Source organism: Micromesistius poutassou (genome assembly GCF_964030765.1).
Source record: "Micromesistius poutassou genome assembly, contig: SCAFFOLD_3941, whole genome shotgun sequence".
NCBI classification, from domain to species: domain Eukaryota; kingdom Metazoa; phylum Chordata; class Actinopteri; order Gadiformes; family Gadidae; genus Micromesistius; species Micromesistius poutassou.
In genome coordinates this window covers 1-23,128 of record NW_028177044.1, presented here as the reverse complement: position 1 = coordinate 23,128, position 23,128 = coordinate 1, and the positions used below count along the sequence as shown (strand labels likewise).

Here is a 23,128-nt window from a genome sequence, read left to right as displayed (position 1 = left end):
CAACTTAAACACACAAGATAAAACACATCAACAGCTGCAGCTTTAAAACAGCAAGCAAACAAAGAAAAACTTTTATATTCCTGTAGGTTTACCTCCTTTGACAATCCTCCTACTATAATTTTTTTTGATTTAATGCTGGGTACATTCTCGATGATTTTTCAAATGTAGAAAACGTGACACCACACACCTAACAAAACACTAAGATACATTTAACTGACGTTTGGAGTGTGGAAAGCAAACAATTTTGCCAACAGAGCACACCACACACTAACGGATTCCGTTCCACAACAACCAAATCTCTTGTGATCAAAATTTGGACTTTAGTGTAAACAAAAATATATGCTAGCTCTATCATTGTTTCTGAAAACTGGAAAGCGGCAAATTGGCTACTGGCTACTGGGCTACTGTCTTTCCCACATGACAATCAATTGCCTGTATCCTCGGCTGTCGTCAGGGATCCCCAAACACTACAGGATTGAAAATGGAAAAAGGTTTAATATTTTAATCGGTTGGCCCCAATCGGTAAACACACTGTTAACATACCCCACACCAAAGGATAATCTGGCCAAAAAAATCGGTAGAACCATCAAAAGATCGGGGCTTTGCCGATGAGAGTTGGGAGGGGAAATTTGGCACAAAATCTGTTAAATTATCCTGTAGTGTGTACCCAGCATAACTTCTGTATTTCTCTTAGATTTATTTCCCCACCATTTCCAAATTGCTTATCAAAGTCCAACGTACAGCTTTAAACATGTGTAATTACTGTACGATACCCTACTGAAGAAAAGGACCATAGAGACCACACACCTTGTCTGCCAGGTTCTTGAGGGCCAGGGTCAGCCCAGGGCGAGAGTGCTCCTGGGCAGCCTGGAGGAGCTGGTCTGCCAGGCTGGAGATAAGGGGCTGGAGCAGGCCCATGGTGGTCAGCACCTCCTGGGCCTTGGCCGTGTGCTCCGGAGAGTAGTAGATACACTGATAGGCTGTGCTGAAGCTGGAGAGAGAGAGAGAGAGAGAGAGAGAGAGAGAGAGAGAGAGAGAGAGAGAGAGAGAGAGAGAGAGAGAGAGAGAGAGAGAGAGAGAGAGAGAGAGAGAGAGAGAGAGAGAGAGAGAGAGAGAGAGAGAGTTGCATTAAGTGAGTATATTTAACCACTCAGGGGAAGTACCTGAAAGTAAACAAGTTGCCATTACTGCGGTGGTGTCGGCCTACAATATGCGCATGTTTGAATTAAAGTTGTCCTAAACTTCAATTTTGGAATAAAACTGAATGCGAAATAAACAGCCTCCCTATCTTAGACAATACACTTTACTTAGAATCCCTGGATGTGCAGTGTAACAAGACATTTGCTAGAAGATCAAGAATAGATCAAGAATATTAACAGAAACAACGATATCAAGAGGATTTGGGTGCTTTGTTCATGTGTGGGTTTTAAGTTGACAAAGTCATCGCTATAAAATTAAACAGAATGTACAGTGGACAATGGACAATATTTTAGATTAAATTGGATTCAACCGTATTGTCATTGCACTTAGTATAAATACGGAGACATGAAATGCAGTTTAGCATCCAACCATAGGTGCCATCACTGTGCGGAGTTCTGCAGGGTGACAGACGCAAGGGAAGAACCAGTTCCTGAATTTGCTAGTCCAGGAACGCAGACACTCCTCCCCTCCTCCTGGAGGGGAGGAGTGTGTGGCTGGGGTATGTGGCAGAGCTGTCCCTGCAGAGCACAACCCTCTGCAATGCTGTCCGGTCAGAGACAGAGCAATCGCCTGATGGTGCAGTGGTAGAAGTTTACCAGAATCTGAGGTGGACCTTCTTCAATCTCCTCATGCAGAAGAGACGTGGGAGAGTCTTTTTGATCAGGATTAAGTGTTAAGGGTTCAAGTAAAATCATCTGAGATTTGGACATCTCAGAACCAAAACTGGCGACACACTCAACCTCCGTTCCATTGACAACGATGGAGGTGCGTTCTTCTTTGGAGAAGTTTAGGTAGTATTGTTGAGTTATGTGGTATTTGCTATTCATACTCATTGTTCATCCATCACTCTCGAGGAGTGTTAAATACATTTCCAGGATGGATACGGGATTACATACGGGATATGAACACAATGTAACTATGATAAAAAAATTCCTAAAGTAACCATAGCTGTTATTCGTTGTCTCCATAAAATTTAAAATCATATTTTGTTAATTTTGAGATTATAATTAAAATACTCTCCAAATTGTCAGTTTCATATTATTGTTTTTGGTTTAAATATGTTTCATCCTCTTTTTGTGTCTTTCATCAGGGTATAGTGTTATCACCAAGCATCATGCATCATAGCCTATGCTTAAATATTTGGACAAAGGCCAAAGAACTGTAGGAAACAATCACACTCTTCAAGCATTTAGATGTGGCTGTAAAAAACGTTCCGAGCACGACGTTACAGAAAGGTGTCGCTTGGCGAAAAATGTAGAGTAATATAATATAATCCCTGGTAGATACATTTTTTTTGTTGACATTGTAAGTATTTGTGCAGGGTTATCAAACTTGCTACCTCAGTTAATTCAGAAGGAAACAGAGGAAGAAGAAGCATCTGAAATGGAAGGTGAAGACATAGATGAACAAGAAGGAGATTCATATATATGGGACATTTCAGAGATCATTGAGGAAAACTATAAATTATTTGTTGGTCGCTATGATTATGTTCTCCAAAAGTCCTTTGCAGAAAAGCTATGCACATTACTCAAAATTCTTATTGTTGCATACAATTTTCCATTTGAGCTTATGATCATTCTTGGAAAGCACATGAAGCGCTAGTAAATGATTTTGCACAAGGCCACCTTTTCAAAGCTTTGCTCAACATGAGGCGGAAAAAGTGAATGGTTATTCTGAGAATGCTAAATAGCAGTGATGCAAATGTTTGTATAGAATGCTGTCGTGGCAATTTCCTTTAATAGATATTGCGTCTAGGACAGATGAGATTTCTAAATGCAAAGAGCACACAATAGACAATTATGGTTATATTTGGATAATAGTACAATAACATACAAACAATGATACAGCACAACATTCATACAACAAATGATAAAATAAGCATACAATACAATAATCCAAGATCTCAGATGGGAGTTCGCCCTGCGTCTCTCTATTAGGTTCGCAAGCAGTCCACTGCATGGACAAACGCGACGACTTCTTATACCGTTTCTGTCGGGATTCTGAGTGCAGCTGTGCCCCCCAATAAACCCAAACCCTTTGTTAACCAGATGGTAATCTATCGATGAACCTCCTCAGGATGTTATAAAATGGGATTCGCAGCAGTGTCTTATCAGTTGGAACACTGGCTTTCCTCCCCAGGGGGTCAAGAAAACAGGCCCATACCAACAAAAGGCAGCTTCTAACACATTCCCCGAAGGTGTCACAAACAGGCACATTCCAACAGACACAGAGACACATAATGTGAAAACTGTTTTTTCCCATTATACCAAGCACAAAGGTTAACATTTTAGACGACACTAGGAAAAGCAGGGTGAAACAAAGCCTAAGTTCATAAAAAGGCAACAGCATGTGGATTTTTCCATCACAAAGCATACGACTGTGGCTCAGGTGGTAGAGTGGGTTGGCCAATGATCTGAGGGTCGGTGGTTCGATCCCCGGCCTTGACACTTGTGTCATGGTTGTTGTGTCATTGGGAAAGACACATCACCCACCTTTCCTCGTGTGAATGTGTTTGACTGCTGTATGTTTGAGGTGGTGTTCGGAGGGGCTATAGGTGCTGAATGGCAGCCACGCTTCACTCAGTCTGCCCCAGGGCAGCTGTGGCTACTATTGTAGTTTACCACCACCGGTATGACTGTGTGTGAATGGTAAGCATCTTTGGTTTATTGAAAAGCGCTATACAAAATAAATATATTATACAGGCTTGGGGTTTTGCACTCAGTTTTAGTTTTAGAGAAAGTTTAGATGCACTAGAACTAAGGTTGTCAAACCGTTACGTCTGCTACATATTAATGTAGAACGCCATTGTGCTCACAGTTCACTTGTTATTTCAGAACCTCCCTAGTGAACTCACCAGCTCCCTTCTTTAAGTTAATTAAGAACTTTAAGGTGACCCTCATTAAAGAAAAAAGAGAACTATTTGATTCCACAACCACTCATTACCCTAGGTGCTATTCTCGTAGCTAATGCTACGTACTATTGTCAGCAGGTCTCAGCAGACACTGAGTCACTAAAACTTGTCAACGCAGTAATGCCGGCTGACGCAAGATGGATTAACAGACAAAAAGGCCCCCTGGATTTATGTAGTATATTTGTAGATTATGCAGTATCAATAGTATGTAGTGTATTTATAGATCACAAGGTAAATGTAGGTATTATACCGTATAGTGAGATAGTGAATTTTGAGGATGCAGTATATTTGCAGAGGATACTATATATTTAGAGATTATACTGTATATTTAGAGTCTTGAGTACAGTATGGCCTAATAGGCATAGAAAAAAAAATCCAGTAAGTGAAACACTCATAATAAGCACATCCATGGCTCAATGCACTTGTGTTTTATGTTCATGTGGTTGTTTGACTGAAGATACTATGCGCCTGTTGCAGTGGTCGGCTGTTGAATTTAATGAATAAAGCCTTCGACCACGGAGCTCGTACCAGCGTGTTTCAAGACTCTTGAGTCGAGTCACCCCGCACTGGATGAATAATGAATCTTGTGTTTATTTTAAGGGACCCATTTGATCTGAGAAGGTCACACCTTTGGCAGTTCATGGTTTCAGGGCAAAAATAAATATTAAAATATCACTCAAATCGAATATCCCCCTCCCTGGGCTGCGCTGAAGTTTGGTGTGACTTTCAATGAGTTTTGTGCTGACTTCACTGTAAGCGTGCAGCGCAGAATGCGACTGCGGAGGCTTGTGAGCCTCCCAGCTAGTCTGGAGTCAGCGCTGTGTGAACCTCTATATAGGCCAGACCCCAGAGCCTGGTCCGCAGGCACAATGCACTTAAGACGAGAACAGACAGGCATGGAGAGGAGGGGGAAACAGATAGGGCCTGATATAGATAGGTATGGGCATATTTCAATCTAGGTATAGATAGTTATAGACAGACGGATACAGAGTTAGGCAGATATATGGGTAGATGTAGTGTGTGCCAACTATGAAGATTTGAATCAGAGAGAGAGAGAGAGAGAGAGACAGAGAGAGAGAGAGAGAGAGAGAGAGAGAGAGAGAGAGAGAGAGAGAGAGAGAGAAAGAGAGAGACCTGTCATATGTTCTGAGGTCCTGCTGATCTGTGGACCTTACAGAGAATTGCGCTGGGCTCCAGCGTGTCTCAGGCTGGGATCTCCGAGCCCTGGTCTCGTCCTCACAGCTAATAAGCTCTCTGGAGAACCGTCCACAAGTTAGTCTGGACAGCCAATCAAAAGCCACGTGACACAGGAAGCACACACAATGTATAAACACCTGGCACAAAAGTTTCACACAAGAACTGAAGAGAGCCCCATATAGAATCCATCAGAGAAGAACTCATCGGTGCATCGCGCAGGACTAAAGATTTCTCTTTGTGTGCTACAAACAGAATATTGAAAAACTACAGGGAAAGTTAGAGGAGGAGAACTAGCGCCTCAGCGGCTTAGATTCAATAACGGCCCTGTTCGCTCATAAGTACAAATCCAATCCCATTAGGGCCGCCTATGCAGGCTATAAAGAAGGTTGGGAGCTGCAACCTGATGCCAGAGGACAGAGCTGATCCCCGACCCACCAAGCCGGCAAAGACAAGGGCCTTTATTTACCCCCCGGGCTGGGCTATCAATACAACATCTCCCTAACAAGATGGTAGAACACAAAGGGCAAATGATTGACCTTGAGCCAACTCCAGTTCGACGTCATCGGGTCTACTGGTGAACTAAGGGTTAAGTGTTTTTAAGCCCCCTGAGGGGAAATACTGGTCGTTGGATACAACTATTCAGAGAAGATGTAGTTCCAAGAAAAGAGGAGAGGTATATACTGTACATCCAGCAGATGCACATGTATTGCGTGTTGAATGGTAGCACTAGTACCATAGTGTTTGCATTTGAGGGCTAAGAGGTCTAAAAAGGAGGGGGGCTTTTTATCCACATGGCTACGACCCATTTGTGATACTTTTTTAGCACCGTCATTGTGTAGGAGCATTTAAATGAGCGATGTCGTATATGAAATGCATCACCCATCGTGGAGTTATACTATAGGTGTCCGAGAAGCTAAACCCTCTCTCAGGAGCACCATCAACATCCATTCATGGCAAGACACAGCCACACACAGTATGGTGTTATATATATGTGTCCGAGAGGCTTAACTCTATCTTGGACGCGTGTATCAACATAAACCGCTGGCAAGACGGAGCTCCGCACATCCACACACACCGTGGGGTTATATATAAGTATCCTAAAAGCTTAACCCTCTCTCGGACACGCCTCATATAACCAGTGAAGAAGAGCTTATGTTCCATCCTTTTGCCAAAATATCCTATGTATTTAGAGGATTCAATTAGGATGGAGCCTCACACACTTTTTAATCAAAGTGTAAAATAGTGTAGCGAAAGTGGCAGTTTGCGGAGGAGAGGGATTATGATAAACAACGTGAATTCTTTAATATATCCATGTTCTGTTTTGGGATGTTTCCTGTTCGATAACTAAAAGTAGGCTATCACTCTTTTGTAGAAAATTGGTGTCAAAAACTAAACTAAACACTGGCTTGGAGCACTGACTGCTATCGAGATGAATGATCAATACATGTAACAGCTCGCCATAATTACAGGTCTTTGTGTACAGTCCCATTCAGCTCTGTGATGTGTAATTATTATGTGTACAACAGACCTGAACGATCACCATCAAAGTAAAAAAAGACTTACGTAAGCTATGACCAATAGTTTTACATTTACAGACTCAATAACTAAATTAAGCTTCAATAATTAAACTAAGCTTCCCCACCTCCCCCTCCTCTTGCCCCTGCCACTTCCCCACCTTACCCCCTTTGTCCTCCTACTCCCATCCCCCCCCTCATCATACTTGAGGAAGAGGTGCGTCGCCTATTCCTCAAACAAAACACACGCAAAGCTGCCGGCCCCGACAGAGTCTAACCATCCTGCCTTAAGGCCTGTGCTTCACAGTTAGCGCCAGTATACACACGGATATTCAACAGATCCCTGCAGCTGTGTGAAGTCCCCTCATGCTTCAAAAGCTCCACCATCATCCCTGTCCCCAAGAAACCCACCATCACTGGACTAAACGACTACAGACCCGTGGCACTGACTTCAGTGGCTATGAAATGTTTTGAACGCCTGGTGCTGGCCCATCTGAAATCCATCACCGATCCCCTGCTGGACCCACTGCAATTTGCCTACAGGGCAAACAGGTCAGTGGATGATGCAGTGAACATGGGGCTGTACTACATTCTGCAACACCTGGATCAGAATGGGACCTATGCAAGGATCCTGTTTGTGGACTTTCAACATCATCCCTGGAATCCTCACCGCCAAACTCTCCCACCTCTCTGTTCCCCCTGCCATCTGTCAGTGGATCACCAGCTTCCTGACTGATAGGAGCCAACATGTGAGGTTGGGAGCCATCACATCGGATACAAGGACTGTCAGCACTGGTGCTCCACTGGGTGTGTCCTGTCCCCTCTATTGTTTTCCCTCTACACCAACGACTGCACCTTGGGTGACCCGGCTGTCAAGCTCCTAAAGTTTGCAGACGACACCACTGTCATTGGTCTTATCCAGGACGGTGACGAGTCTGCTTACAAACTGGAGGTTGAGCGGCTGGTATCCTGGTGCAGCCAGCACAACTTGGAGCTTAACACTCTAAAGACTGTGGAGATGATTGCGGACTTCAGGAAACACCCCCCAGCACCGCCCCCCCTCACAATAGCAAACAATCTGGGGTCCAGAGTGGACTCATTCAAGTTCCTGGGAGTCATCATTTCCCAGGATCTGAAGTGGGAACACAACATCAGAGCCATACTCAAAAAAGCCCAACAGAGGATGTACTTTCTAAGGCAGCTGAAGAAACATGGCCTACCACAGGAGCTTATGGCCATCTTCTACATAGCAGTCATTGAATCCATCCTTTGCAACTCCATCTCAGTCTGGTTTGGTGTGGCCACAAAGAAAGACATAAACAGACTCCAGCGCACCATCAGATCAGCGGAGAAGATCATTGGAATCCCCCTGCCCTCCCTTCAGGACTTGTACCTTGCAAGAACCAAAAAGCGGGCTGGAAAAATTACCAGTGACCCCACACACCCCGGGCACCATCTCTTTGAACTCCTCCCCTCTGGCAGACGCTACAGATCACTGTATGCCAATACATCCAGACACAAACACAGCTTCTTTCCCTCTGCCATCAAGCTAAAAAGCAAAAGTCCCTCCTTCAGCCCATATTTATATATGTATATTTTATGCATAATTAATATATTATGTATATTTTGTCTATAGACAAAGATTTGTCTATATACCTACTTGCTACTTGTGCTGTGTCCCATGGCACGCAGCCTATATCTTCCCTATGTGGAAAATTTCTATATTGTGTGCATATGTATATGTATGTTTGTTTGTATGTCTATTGTCTACTGTCTGAGAGAGTGTCCACCCTACCGGAGTCAAATTCCTTGTATGTGTACGTACTTGGCCAATAAATCTGAAATACAGTTCATTAACTGTAAAAGTTCAAGTTCTTAAATTGATAGTAACTTAGGAGCTACTCGGTCCTGTTGTAGTCTGTCACGATTTGGAAGTACGTATTGGCACCGTGCACCGTACATGATACAGGTCAGTACAGGCCACCATGGTTGTTGGAAAGGGTGGAGTGATGGGCAGGAATTCAGTTGGATGCAATCTGAAACTTCACCGCTAGATGCAACTAAATAATTAATTTGTGCACACTGCACCATTAACTTCCATCCCTGCTCGACCACTTTGCACATTCAGGGAATCTTTCTACAACGTAAAAAAAACTCAAGCAAAGATACACAAATTGGGCTAAACTTTTTATCACAAACTGCAAGTCTATAAGCTGCTAATGAAGGTCATTACTAAAACTAGCAAACGATTGCCTGCACAAAGACTAACCCCTGTAGGGGGATTCTTCTCCCCTTGATCAATAGGAATCTGTTGGAACACAGGAGGGATGTGGGGGTGGGGTGGGAGCAGTCAGAGAACCGCTAGGCCCAGTGGTCTAATTAAGCACCCCCCCCGCCCCCCGCCCCACCATCTCCTGTCCACGTGCTAATTAATAGTGGAGGGCGAGGGAGGCTCTGCCGACAACCAGGCAAGAGTGTAAAATAGGGCTGCGTAAGCACGGAGCCTTGCGGCTCTCCAGGTGACTGCCAAAGCCTCTTTCATCATCCGGACAGCCAGCACAAGTCACTGATCATACACCCGGGCGGCTGCCGCACGTCCCCAGCAACCAAAAGGAACAGAGAAGAAAAAAAAAATCTATACTCTTTCATAGAGAAAGGGGAGGGGGAGGGGGAGGGGTCAGAAGTGATCTCATTATTGCAGTCACCAATCATCATCTGTTATAAGGTCCAACACTGGCTGACCACCAGTCTCACCACCATCACCATCAGCACCCATGTGGCAGGGAGAGCCAAGACCTTCCTCAGTCATTGAGAGACAAGATGGGGAGAGGCACTGATCTCAGAGCAGACACAGCTCGGCTAGAGCGTGCTGTTGCTGCTGCCAATATCTTACTCTGATACAGAGAGAGAGGGAGAGAGAGAGGGAGCAAGAGGGGAAAAAAGACAGGGAGAGAAAGAGAGGGAGAGAGAGAGAGGGAGTGAGAGAGGGAAAAGAGAGAGAGAGAGAAGGAAAGAGAGAGGGAGAAAGAGATAGAGAAGGAAAGAGAGCGAGTCCGGAACTGGCTGTTCAAGCTGCTGTCTGTCAACGAGATGCCACAGATCAGTGCCAATGTCCCTCGTCTGAACCTCTCAGACTACCGGCCAAAAGAGCCAGCTTACTTTGCAAGTGTGGCCGTGCGAGTCCCAAGTTCTGTGAACACAAGAGCCACATGGCTCTATCCACTATGTGTTCAATCCAGAACCCACAATCTATGTCTCCCCACCTCCAGTCTGTCCTCCAAATGCATCTGAAACACTTGGTTGGCACAGAATGAATTAATAGTTTTCTCAGATTGTGGTGGACAGCATGCAAGACCACACGTTCTGGCGAGGGTGGATGCATTGTTCTCTACAGCAAAGCTGTTGAACAGAGGGTCCCTGCCTTTCATTTATCCTCTTTATCACCCCCCCCCCACACACACACACACACACACACTCACACACAAACAAAAGCTTGTGTGTTTCCATTGAACAATAATGGCAGAATAATTTGAAAGTAGTTTGGTAACGACAGATAACGCCAAATCAGTGGTTCACCAGCTATGACTGGGAGGTTCAATTAAACACAGATAAAAGTGCAGGACCATCCCCCCGCTTCCCCTCATTTTTAAAAGCACGATTTAAGTGGGGGAGTGCATACATTAATGAAAGATAAATGCTTTTGCTCTGTGTGTACATTAACACTGGGGTTTCCAGTGGAATACAAAGGACAGATATTGATTAAACCCCTAACTGTGGCCATCCAGGGACAGCCTGCATTGCACACTGCTCTGGTCTGCCAAGTTCTCCCATTGCAGGTCTCTTTTTTTAATGGTTATGGGAAGAACTCCCTCCCTCTCCTCAGTGTCCTGGGAACAAAGACGAATGGCTCTTTTATTGCATTCTTGGTAACACCAGCCCTCTCTTGCTCTTTCTTCTTCGTTTCTTTTCTCAATGTCACATCACAAAAAAGCTCTCGTAGATTTGATCACTTAAATGCCGTGGCGATCGCTACTGCCAACGGTCAGATCTTAGCGACACTTGACGTATACCTTCGTTTTCGTTTTTTTTTAGTGAACCTTCATGAAAAAATATCACACACAGTTAATCTTGTTCAAAGTAAACACACATTAACACCAAATAAAAAGACTCTAAATACTCGGAATTCGAAGTGGAAACATCAAGTTTGAATTTATTCCCGTTTCTGACGATGAGTGACAAAATGGCGGGATTCCAGGTCAAAGTCAGCAACGCCGGTCAGCCAGGCGGAAAATTGGAAACTTCAAGCTACAGTGAGTCATTAACTAAGTCAAATATGAAACAAAAAAACTGCCGTCTCCCAGCGGAACTCATTCAAGTCTAATCTCTCATTCAAAAGAAAATTATTTCACTTCAGTGGACTCTCATACAAAAAAATATGCTAAACTCTTATCATCATAGTATATGCGCGTGTAAGCAGATAAAACCGACCATCTTCAGCAAATTCGCTCCCGCGTGCGAAGCCTCCAACCATTTTCCCATCAACGCCGTCCGTTTTTATAACCCCACTTCAGCCTCGCCTTTTTTTTTTTTTATTGTTGAGCGCCAAACTCCTGTGGAGCTAATTGGAACTGGCGTGCTTTGTAATGACTTTGCAATCCATGCGAAAGGCTTACAGAATAATCACCCTTCATTTCCTGCGGCATCACTCAAGTGACCGTGGACACAGGATCCTCCTCCTGCATGTACGGCCGGCCCGCATTCAAAAAAGCCGCAGCAGCACAATTCAGACGAGTACTGCTGATACGGCTGCTCCTTACTGTAGTGAGCGAGTGAGCAAGGGTGGCACGTGGTTAAGCCTGCATGTATGCAAAGCGTCATTATGTGTGTTTGTGTGTGGGCCATTTGGGTGTGTATCCGTTTGTCTGTGTATTGAATGAGTGTGTTTGCCGAGCTAAAGTATCGGCCATTCAGGATGGATAACCCCTCATTTACTCTGAAAAATAAAAGCCCTGTTTTTTCGGGAATCAGGGATTTATTTGATCCGTCAATCTTTTGCTTTTCAATTGAAATGGTAAAGTAGTGGGTAAAGTAGGGAGAAGAGTTGACGCGGACTTCTCGATGAGTATGTGCTGCTTCAGAGGCTCAAGGTTCAGTCTAGTTTTAGTTTTAGTCAACTCATCCAGGTTTTTGAAGGTGCAGAGTTGTGGATCACTCAGAGAAAAGAAAGCACATGAACCGAGGTCAACAGGAAGGTAATTGGCTGCACTAGCATCCTGGACAGAGGGCCTACCAGTGGAATAGGAAAATCCATTTAGATAATATCTACATCGTGTTACAATGGTATAATTGTATTCTATGATACCATTATACCACATAATGTTATAATTTTTCACTGTCACCATTCTAGTCAGTATGTTTTAGTTTATGTCGTAACCAATGTACTTGTTGAATGATCAATACATGCAACAGCTAGCTATAATTACAGGTATACGGATGTCGTTTGTGTACAGTTTTAGTACTTGAGTGTTTTAAAGTTTAGTATGGTATGGTGGTATGGTATGGTTCTAGTGAATGTAATACAGTTTATACAGCCAGTACGTTGTAGTGTATATACTATCCCTTCTAGTGAATGTAGTACAGTTTATACAGCAACAGTTCAAGCCAGTATGTTGTAATTTGTATAGTAACCCTTCTTGTGAATGTAGAACCATAATTTCCCGCATATAGGCCGCATCATGGATAAACCGCAAGCCTTTAATTTATGTATAAAAAAAAACAGAATTGTGCATAAGCCGCACCCATATATAGGCTGCACAAGTTTCAATTGGGCTAATTATGTAATGAATAGGCATATAAAGCCCTCCAGCCAAGTGATCACTGCAAATTGGTGTTAAACTTGAACTTGCTTTTTCTCCTTAACGTTAAGACCGATAGGCCTACTGCTTGGCACGCGCTCATTTTTGTGCAGGAGAACGGCGTGAGCACATCAAACGCGCGTAGCAGCTACAGGAACTTACAGGTCTTTCTTTACCATCTCCGAGTGAGTGTCACTGTTAAACCCCTGACAATGAGCTAGTTCACCATGATAAGACCGCCATATGAATCTGGAAATAAGGAATAAAGCCAGCGAGGATGTAGGGAGTTCAGCAACGCTACAGTTGTAGATCAAGGTAAATCGATGCTGATTTATTTTAAACGTCAGCATTAGAGGATTTGACGCTGTGTTCCCCAAGGGACACATTTAACTCACCCGAACCCTGGCTGCACAGATGGCATCACCACATAAATAAATAGTTCAGAATGCTATAATAATCAGATTTCATGGTCAGTTGTCTACATGTTTCACAGTCTACAGAAAGCACACACACGCAAATGCATGCGGTACACTGCATTACACTGCAAAATTTTCCCATGTATTGGCCGCACCCATGTATACGCCACATAGCTTATGGATTTTTGGAAAATTTGTGTATAAACCGTGGCTTATAGTCGGGAAATGATGGTACAGTTTATAGAGCAACAGTTCAAGCCAGTATGTTGTTGTATAGTTACCCTTCTGGCGAATGTAGTACAGTTCATACAGCAACTGTTCTAGCCAGTATCTCGTCGTTTGTACGGTAACCCTTCTGGCGAATGTAGTACAGTTCATACAGCAACTGTTCTAGCCAGTATCTCGTCGTTTGTACAGTAACCCTTCGAGTGTTTCTGCTGTGGGTCTGTTTGGTCCTACCTCTTCTTCTCGGCTTGGTAGCGGCTCAGGAGCCTCTGCAGGCCGCCGTTCTTGAACCCCTGGAAGTGGGCGGCTGGAGCGCCCACTGTGACCACGTCGTAGGCCGCGTCTATGCAAACAGAGCCGACAGACGCACCGTGAGGATTCACCAGTCCCACTCACACAGCATGCGATCATACCCCCTAAACCCCAGAGAGAGAGAGAGAGAGTCCCACGCAGAAAGACAACTGGAGGAAACACAATCAGTAGATGTAAGTTGTTGTTTTGGTCCTGAAAGGTTGAAACAGTTTTCCACCGCTGCTCCTTCGTGAATGTTTGTAGCCCCGCGTGAAAACGGATCTCTCCAGATTAATTCAGAAGCAAAACATGTGCATTTGAAACTCTTTCACAGGCGTGTGTTCATTGCGTGGGAATACAGTAAGCTCATTGTGATGGATTCACATCACAGCCCCTGAATCCCTTCCTGTATTCCTTTCCGGGCGCCCCCTGCGGTCTCCGCATGGCTCTGGTAGCGTGTTGAACAAGAAGGACAACCAATGTCACGCCGCTTCATTCCAATTTGCACAGCACCGTCAAAAAGTAAATAAAACACTCACGCACGCACGCGCACACACACACACACACACACACGCACGCACGCACGCACGCACGCACGCACGCACGCACGCACGCACGCACGCACACACGCACACGCACACGCACACAATCACACAGTCAGTGACGGCGCGGCGGCTAGCACAGAGGTGCTTAAAACAGGCCTTGTTTCAGATGAGTAATGGATAAGCCTGACACTTATATCAGAGCAACACAGGAGTGGAGAGGAGGGGTTATGGGGGATTATGGCGCTGAATATTTTCGGGGGTTGGTTTTAGTGCCAGGTCAGTTAATGAACACCCTTGGGGAAAGGCCACTAGTAGCTCTGCTCTCGGCATCGGGGAGGCTGTTCTGAAGAGCTGTTCAAAACACAAAACTAATGACACAGCTCTGCTGTAGATGTGGCTAAAGCAATGCAGATGACAGGGTGGCTGGACTGGCTCCCCTCCAACCCTGAAGCGCTGACTTAATGGACATTGGGGTAAATAGGGTGGAGTGTTTGGGGGACAAAGGGGTTAATAGTGTCTTCCCACTAATGCAGATCCCACTGAATTCCCAAATCATTATCCCAGTGCCTGGCCGGCCACACGTTAGGCCCCTGGAGTTATAAACTACCGACTTCCCCTTAATTGGTTCTGCTGCAACAGCCGCAGACTGAAATACAATGGTGGGTCTCTGAACATCAATCACAGTGCCCAATTTGTGCCGTATTTGTCTGGCCTCCCACTTTCTTTGGTCCCCTTCCCCATAAATTGCCAGGGAAACTAGATGGCTGAGAGAATTCTCTCACACTTTCCCACACAGAAAAATTAATTGATTGTGGCAGTGTGAAGATAAGTTGTTATAATTCATACCCACCGTACCTATCCTGCTGTTAAGCAGTAATAAAACACCCTTTTTACATGGTTCAAATGAGTGCCGAACAACGTGTTTATCCCAGTGTCGTCAAGCCAAGCTATTAGCCTTTGAAATATTTCCGCAAATGTCACTTTCAAGGATGAAAACGGTGGTATTGTAAATCATCAGGAACCTGCCCTGAAGATGACCTGATAGATTTCTTTAGGAATATTCTCTGTACACCTTCATGACAAATTGGGGAGGTGAGGAATTGGACAGGGGAAGTAAAAGATTACCCCTGTGAATTCAACTTCTTGAAAGATCTGTCTTGTTGCACCTTGGATAAATAACTTTGCTTTTATAAATAATGAAAGCTTGAAGGATGAGGTCTGCGTCTTTCTGCAATTCTTTTTTTTCACTGCCGGAAGCCTCGATCAAACACAACAATTTATTTTCCTGCTGATCACATTCATCACTTGTTTAGTGATCGGCAGATACTGAGCGACACACAGAGATTTCCATTGTTCAAACCGCGGGTAGCGTACGGTTTGCTTTTGTCTACGAAATCTATCCATGTGATGTGATGTCCATGTGAATTACACTTTCACACAGCACCAAAAGTTTGGTGTTGAGCGGGCAGCGAGGCAGAGATAGTAAACAAACGTCAGAAGGTAGGACCTTGTGAGTTGTATCTTCTCGAATCTTCCCTAGCATCACCTAACACTTAACGTTTGTACAAAGTCTACAGCAGCAGAGGAAAGTGCCTATCTGCCATTATCTATTTACAATTTAGCCATTTGGCAGATTCTTTTATTCGAAGCAATTTAAAGTGAATCTTTTAAGAAATAAGTCGTAGGAGACAGCCATGCGTTAGGCATTTTGGAGACATTGGGACTAAACTTAGAACCTGAGATTGAAAAACCTTTGACGCTAGACTATCCTGCATCCATTGTTTTTTGGACAACAGTCAAAGTACACAGTACCAGAGCCAAGTGTCGATCCGCCATAATCTTGTTCTAGGTCTGTACGTGTGGATGTCAGTGATAAGATTAAAAACCTACAATCCCTGACCTGTCCTTATCCTTATCCCGTCCATTTGTTCACCAGCAAACAAGGCTACAGTAGGATGCCGAGATGGATGTGAAGGGGTAATGTCAGTCTCTTACGTTCCCTTTTATGGGACACAATGGCTTTAAAACCCCAGGATATTCAAAATGTTCTCCTCGAGCGGCCAAGTACCTGATTTTCTGGGGCAGGTCACCATCATCCTCTGGGTGTGGAGGTTGATTGGGATAAACTCCAGAGACTTCTGGGTTTTGCAACAGCTCGGCTTGAAAGAAGGACCTGCAGGGCGGGCAGGGGGGGAAGAAGAAAGGAAAGGAAAATAACAAAGTGTGTACTGTGTTGTTCAGCGTAACAGTGTTGGCCTGTGAACTTTTTAGGAGGAAGCAAGCCACAGCTGGGCGTGAGGCCAGCAGTGCTGTAGGAACCTATTGCCGTACCTTAACTGATTTAACCTAACTAGGGCTGGGCGATAAACATGATAAAAACAGAGATAATGCAAATTAGTTTCAACAGAACTTATTCTTTAGATGCATTAAGGCAGGTACTGACCTTTTTAGACAGGCACGATATGCACCCACTAGACAATCATTTTCAATGAGACGAGCAGCTCCGCATGGAGGACCAGTACCTTGTTGTCGGATAGCAACTAGCAATTACACAAGCCAATCACAGAACTCAAAAACAACCATGCCGGGCCGAATTGTGGCGCCGTCATTATGTTTAGTCACTGAGACAATTAGCTCTTGTCCTCCATTTAAAGTAATTCCTCTATAAATCGCCCGACTCTCAATAAAGGTAGGCTACACTTAACCATAACCATATAGCATATATATATTTGATTTTTTATTCTTGCGCTTTTAATAGTCAATCATTTTCATTATTCACACATCCCCATGTAAGTTGAAACTATTGAAGTATCTTTTACCTTATTGGAGAAGGCCCCGCTAATTCCTTTCTGTTATGTGAAACAAACCTGCCAGTTTCCTTTGCATACTGGTTATTTATGTTGTATAATATTTTAGTTTTGGCTGAATTAGTTTGTCCCAATGATGCATTGATCAACTTCTTTCCGTGTGTGCAAAACTCCTTAAATAAAACCCAATAACTAATGATGAATAGTATATGCCACCATTGATTAACATTTGAATGGGCTTGAGTTATCAAACTGATTAACATGTGTGAGCTTTATTGATATTGGGGTTATGGATAGCAACAGGACCTGCAGCAGTGAGACTTTAAATCAAGAAGCGTATTTCTTTTCATTGTTTTAATTGCCATGAGGTGTGATTTGAGGATAATGGTAAATGCTTGACCTGTGTGGGTCTCACGATTGTCTCAGTCATTGTCAGTATGATTAATCACGAGTTAACTCACCAATACTATGCAATTAATCGCGATTACATTTTTTAATCGTTGCCCAGCCCTAAAAAAAATGTATCTTATCGTGTCCTTTATCTTATCATGTTGAGTTTAATCTAATCTCATGCTTTGGAAATCTGAAAAAAAAAGTAAAAGTTCTTTCTTTATGTGCTACTTGGTACCCAAGATGAACAAGAGGGTATTGTATTGAATGATTTGTGGGATCAATCTGAAAAGAAAACAACACACAGCATTGACAATAGTATAAAGATAATAGTATGTATGTATGTTATTTTGTTCAAATTCTGCTTTAAAAATGGAAAGGACAATCCTTTAGTCCCGACTTGGGATCACCTATAAATAACAACTTTGTTTTACCATTGTTAAAAACATAAAACACCCATTTGTTTGCATAATCCTTTAAATGAGGGATTTTATGTATTTTACGCTGACCCTGTTTTATTCAAAAGCCTTCCTCTACTCAACAGCGAAGCAACGTTATTCTGTACAGTTTTCCAATCTAATCTCAAAGAGCACAATGGTTGGGCAAATCTCAAATATGTTAATTGTGATCTTTGAGACCACAGATCGTGTTGTGATGTTGGCGGAGAGCGACGATCAAAGGCATTCAACACAACAACGTACAGACAAGAAATCGGGAAAGTTCTCATTATCTTTTACAAATTTGCCATGTAATTAAAGAGCGGTCTGTTCACTTATCTCAAACGTTTAGGTTCCCTTTCATAAAATGTGACACAATTAGATATGGATGCTGTTCCAATTTTCAACCACTAATAATGACACGTTCTGAATTTTACTGATAAGGAGAAACAATCACTTCACAGTTCCCACACACTCCACCAACAGTTATCAGCACCAGGAGGGTATACTGAATAGTGCCATGGCCATGCCAAGTGTCAGTAATCGTGGGTTTTTTCTCTCTGATCACTGGAGGGGAAGCTTGTTTATGTTGTTAAATGGACATGCTAGTTAACAAAGCACTATTAACCTGGCTCGTCTCTTTCAGCTGCTAACTCCCTGCTAACGCCACACAGTCTGCCAATTAAGTTAGGGTCCTTAGTTAGTGTGATCTGGCAGCTTTGATCTCTTCCAACTGGAGCTGATTCCACACATCTTACAAAAGAGTCTTAGTTTTTTAAGTGGGGTCTAAAGACTCATAGACATTTCGGGTTCGGCAAATTAACCACAAAAGCACGCAGGTGCCTTTTAGACAAAAACTAAGAAAGTAATCAAAACGCTGTGCGGTTTGATTAGTTTCAGGGTGAAGGCTGAGCTTCTGCTCTTTTTCGAAGGATATCTGCTGTAGTCATTCATAGGTTGCTCCACAAAATAATAAAAGAGAGTTTGAAAACTTCTCCAAAAGTCTAGGCGCTTTGGCTCCGTTGGGAACTGGCCTTTATGAGATGGCTTTGCTGAGGCTTAGACATCAGCGGTTTTTAACACTTTCATACTCGGAATTACACCTTGCTCGGTTGAAAGGCCACCGGGAACTGGTCTTTATGAGATGGTTTTGCTGAAGCTTGGACATCTGTGTTTTCTAACACTTTCAAGTTAGGTATAAAACGTTGCTACACCTATAACTTCCAGTGTAATAAATGATGAAGGAGACAGAAAAAGAAGAAGAGAAAGATCTTGATCGTATGTGAGCATTAATGTGTGTAAGTGTAGTTGTGTGTCTCTGTAGGGTTTACTTAGCAAGGTGGAACATGCAGTTGCATCATGGGATAATTTCTTTGTGATATTCTAGAAATAATCTCCAATTCAGTGTGCCTGTTTATTGCTCAAAAAGCAACATAACTTTTATTCCAATGTATTATATTGACTTGTTCCTTTTCTTTATTTAACTTCTTATATTTATTTTATGATGAACCGTTTTGGCTTATTGTATATTGTGAATAAAAAGAGGCAGTTAGAAATTACTGTGTGCAAGGACATAAAAATACTAGTATGTACTTGTGCTAATCTATGACTCCCAGGGTTAATCTGTTATCTGTTGGTCCTTGTTGCTGGTCTATGTAACGGGACAAGGTGGGTGGCCAACATTAACAACTGATAGCTGGCATCTCGCTTCCTTTTCCTCCATCCCTTCTTTGTCATAAAAAAAATCAACTGCTGTTGATTTTGTCGGGATACAATACAGTCATTGCGATTTGTGGGTTGTTCGTTTAATGACATGAGTTACAGTGAGACAAGACACAATCATGCATGTGGTATTGTTGACCAGTGTTTGGAATAACACTGTTTAAAATAACGGCGTTAGGTAACGCCGTTATTTTTTCAGTAACGGGGTAATCTAACTAATTACTGTTTCCGTCGTTACAACGCCGTTATCGTTACTGAACGTTAAATGCGGTGCGTTACTATGAATTGATTGAATAAACTGCGTAATCCGAACGCACCCCTGGCTCCACACAAACTGCTAGTGAGGAGACCGGCTGGTTTAACAACGAGATAAGCGATTATGATTGGCTAAGGCAGAGTCATGTTTCATGGTAGCCAATCGGAGCCAGTGTTTTTACACACAAGCCAGGCCACGCGCACCACAAACACACACACACACACACACACACACACCAAACAGATTCGAAGAAGCAGCAGAGATGGCGAGTCCGGAGCAATCCGATGAAAAGTTGGCATTTTCAAGGTGAAGATATAAGCACTACTTCAAATTCATTGACATATAGCAACTTTTTTTTTTTTTTTTACAGTAACGCAAGTAGTTACTGTCCCTGGTAACTAGTTACCTACTTTTATTATAGAGTATTTCAGTTACTAACTCAGTTACTTTTTGGAACAAGTAGTGAGTAACTAATTACTTTTTTAAAGTAACGTTCCCAACACTGTTGTTGACCCACTGCAGGCAGTAATTGTTTGATAAGATCGGCTGAGTACCCTTACATTCCCTGCAGTGACTGATGCCTAATGCAGCGCTACCATTTGGTCAGAAACCTGCCTTTGTTCGGGTGAACATGCAAATTTGTATTTCATTTTAGTTATACCATGGGTCTTAGCTCATTTAGCAATGTGCTCTGGATGGGATATATAGGATATATAGTCTTATATAGATATAGTCTTATAGGATACATGCCAAAAACAAACACGGACACTTCAATTATCAATTATATGAAAAGCTGACAGTAATCAGTGTTCAGAAATAAAAACCCAGTTTGCAATTGACTCGGCACAATATAACAATTCATCTTAACTGTGTTACCTCTACATGATCCTTACACACAAAAACCCCTCCACATCAGCTTAACTTACAAGCTTCTGTCTTTGTTTCCAACGAGTTGTTTGAACTGAAACATCAATATGAAGACGCTTCTTCCAATAGCAGCTGCATTTGTCATGGTCATGATTGGCAGTTGGGTACAGACGCGTCTGAGAGAACAGGGAGAGTCGAATGACGGGAACAGGTTGCTGGAGGTCCAACAAACAACACCCATGACAGGATTACAACAGCCTCTAATTGTCCCGCTCGCAAACAATCGAGGTGGGGATGATTTATTCATGAGTGGAACAGTTATTAGAGCGTCTAAGGTGCATGCGGAGGTCAGCCCGGCTCATTAAAAATGAATGGAAATGAAACACTAAGGATGTTGAACCTGAGCATGGAGAATCTGCCCTGGTCTCCCTAAGGGCTGCTGTGCTCTCCTGCCGTCACTCCGTACGTGGAGTGATGTAGCGCTACCCGTCTATTTCTACTATCTTCACTCTCTTCGGCTACTTGTTTTGCTCCTGGTTCTGCTCAGCTCTCTCCTTCACACTCCTCCCACATCAGATGGCCTGCCACTTAAAAGATATGGTGGAAATCAGCAGGGAAACAATGCAGGCTTCTGTTTAACAACTTGCTTAGTCTTGTTGTTAAAAAGACCCAATTTTAATTCAGAATACAGACGCAGAGACTGTAACCATGGCAAAATAATTGTCCCATTTCTGTCTACTCAGTTTTCTTCCCCATCATAAGGTATATGACATTTATATACAGTAAATGCCATTTATGGGATGTCTTATGGTGCCTTGACTGCATATATTCTTAGCACGGTGGCCTCGTGGGGACCAGAACCCCTAACCTCGGCATGTCCATGATCCATCTGTAATCCTCTGCCGAGGCCTCCTGGAGATTTTCGCTTCATCTTTTTTCACACTTGCCCACTCTACATGGGCTCAGACGCTCCCTCCCTGTACATCCCCCCCCCCCACTTCACTCCGCTCCTCACCTCTCCTTTGATCACTTTAGCTATCAATAATTGATCCTTCTCCCCTGCGTTCCTGCCGCTACGCATTGTCGCGGCTCGAAGCCTGGCGCCGGGGTCTATCGCATGTCGCATGACATCTGGCCGATGGCGTTGCAAAAAAAAAAAGAACAAGGGTGAGGCTTGTCAGGAACCATAACGACCTGCACCGCGTACTTCTTCCTGTCCGAAACAACAACCTTGGTCTTTACCACTTACTCCCACCGCCCCCCCAGAGAGGCCCGGCATACTGAGCGGGAAGCGGCGAGGAGTCATCATCACTCAAAGGGCCAGTCGCAGGGGAGCGCCACACTGACATATCTCATTACAGGACAGGAGGGAGTCGTGGTAAAATCCATCACTTGCCAACGGCCACAGCGGCAAAGCCAGAGAGTGAATAATCAATAAAGTTGAGGAGGATGGAGAAGAGAAAGATAGAAAAGGAGGAGACAAAGATGAAAGAAATACGTTTGTATGTAATTTCCTCTTATCTAGAAATAACTGGATATTGTCGAGCAATGTTTGTGAATTGTACACTTTGGTATTTGTTTAGGGGATGTTTGTATCCAAGGCATTGGACCTTGGGGACTGAACTTATACCCTTTCAGCTGGGAGGTGAAGATTCTAACTACAACACTGTACCGACCCTTGCTATTGGTTAATAACAAAAGTTGTCCCCCGTTCCTTTCATTTGGTAGCATATGTTCTCCTAGCATGTTCTCTTAGTACATATTATACACAAATGCAACAAGGTGCAAGTTATGGAGTAGATCCTGTATCATTTCACAATAATACGATTATTGTTGCATGTGAAAATAAATCCTCAACTTGTCACAGTCAAGTAAATTGAACCTGAATGGCAACAAGATGAAGCAAGAAATGTAAAAAAATTCTTGTTTATGAAACTAGGAAAAATGTCTGCAATTTTTGATGGAAATTTGCTACAATGACTGGATTGGATGCTTACAAATAAAACCAAGTCCATAAATACAGTCTCCTGGTGGAACCAATTTGATGTCAAGAGTAAAGATCAGCCTACTTCCCAAGTCGATGATTGGCTCTCTTTGTATCGGACAGTGACACTGTCATCTCGGACCCAGCAGCCCTACTATGTTACAGCAGAACTTCTGGAGGGAGACCCTTCCACAAAACGTCCAAGGGGCAGAGTAACACTTTGTTTTCTGTTTGTTTCTGTTTCAAGCTGTTCTACTGGAGAAACTCATTCACACAAGGATTTCAGAAAAGGATTTTAATAAGGGTATTTCTGCAGGGGCCAGCACGGGGTGATTTGAAACCTTTACAGACACTTTTTTTACAGTTTACTACTGCTGGCGTAGTTTGTTGTTCGCCAATTACACACTTACAGATACCCCCCTCCAGCAAAACGGTTGGTCGAAACAAATATGAAATGAAAGATAGCGAAACCTCCCATTCACCCAGATTTGTGCTGGTCTGCCCTCAGATA

General features: G+C 43.3%; 1 protein-coding gene across 1 annotated transcript; it reads right to left on the bottom strand.

Moving 5' to 3' along the window:
* Positions 1-401: 401 nt before the first annotated feature.
* LOC311376797 (inositol polyphosphate 4-phosphatase type II-like) lies at positions 402-21,982 on the bottom strand (the record flags this gene model as incomplete). The annotated part of the gene is made up of 5 exons (XM_084491264.1): positions 402-467; positions 808-991; positions 13,553-13,661; positions 16,223-16,327; positions 21,883-21,982. The coding sequence occupies 5 exons, from the start codon at positions 21,980-21,982 to the stop codon at positions 402-404; spliced, it is 564 nt and encodes a 187-aa protein (XP_084347390.1).
* Between the last annotated feature and the right edge of the window lie 1,146 nt (positions 21,983-23,128).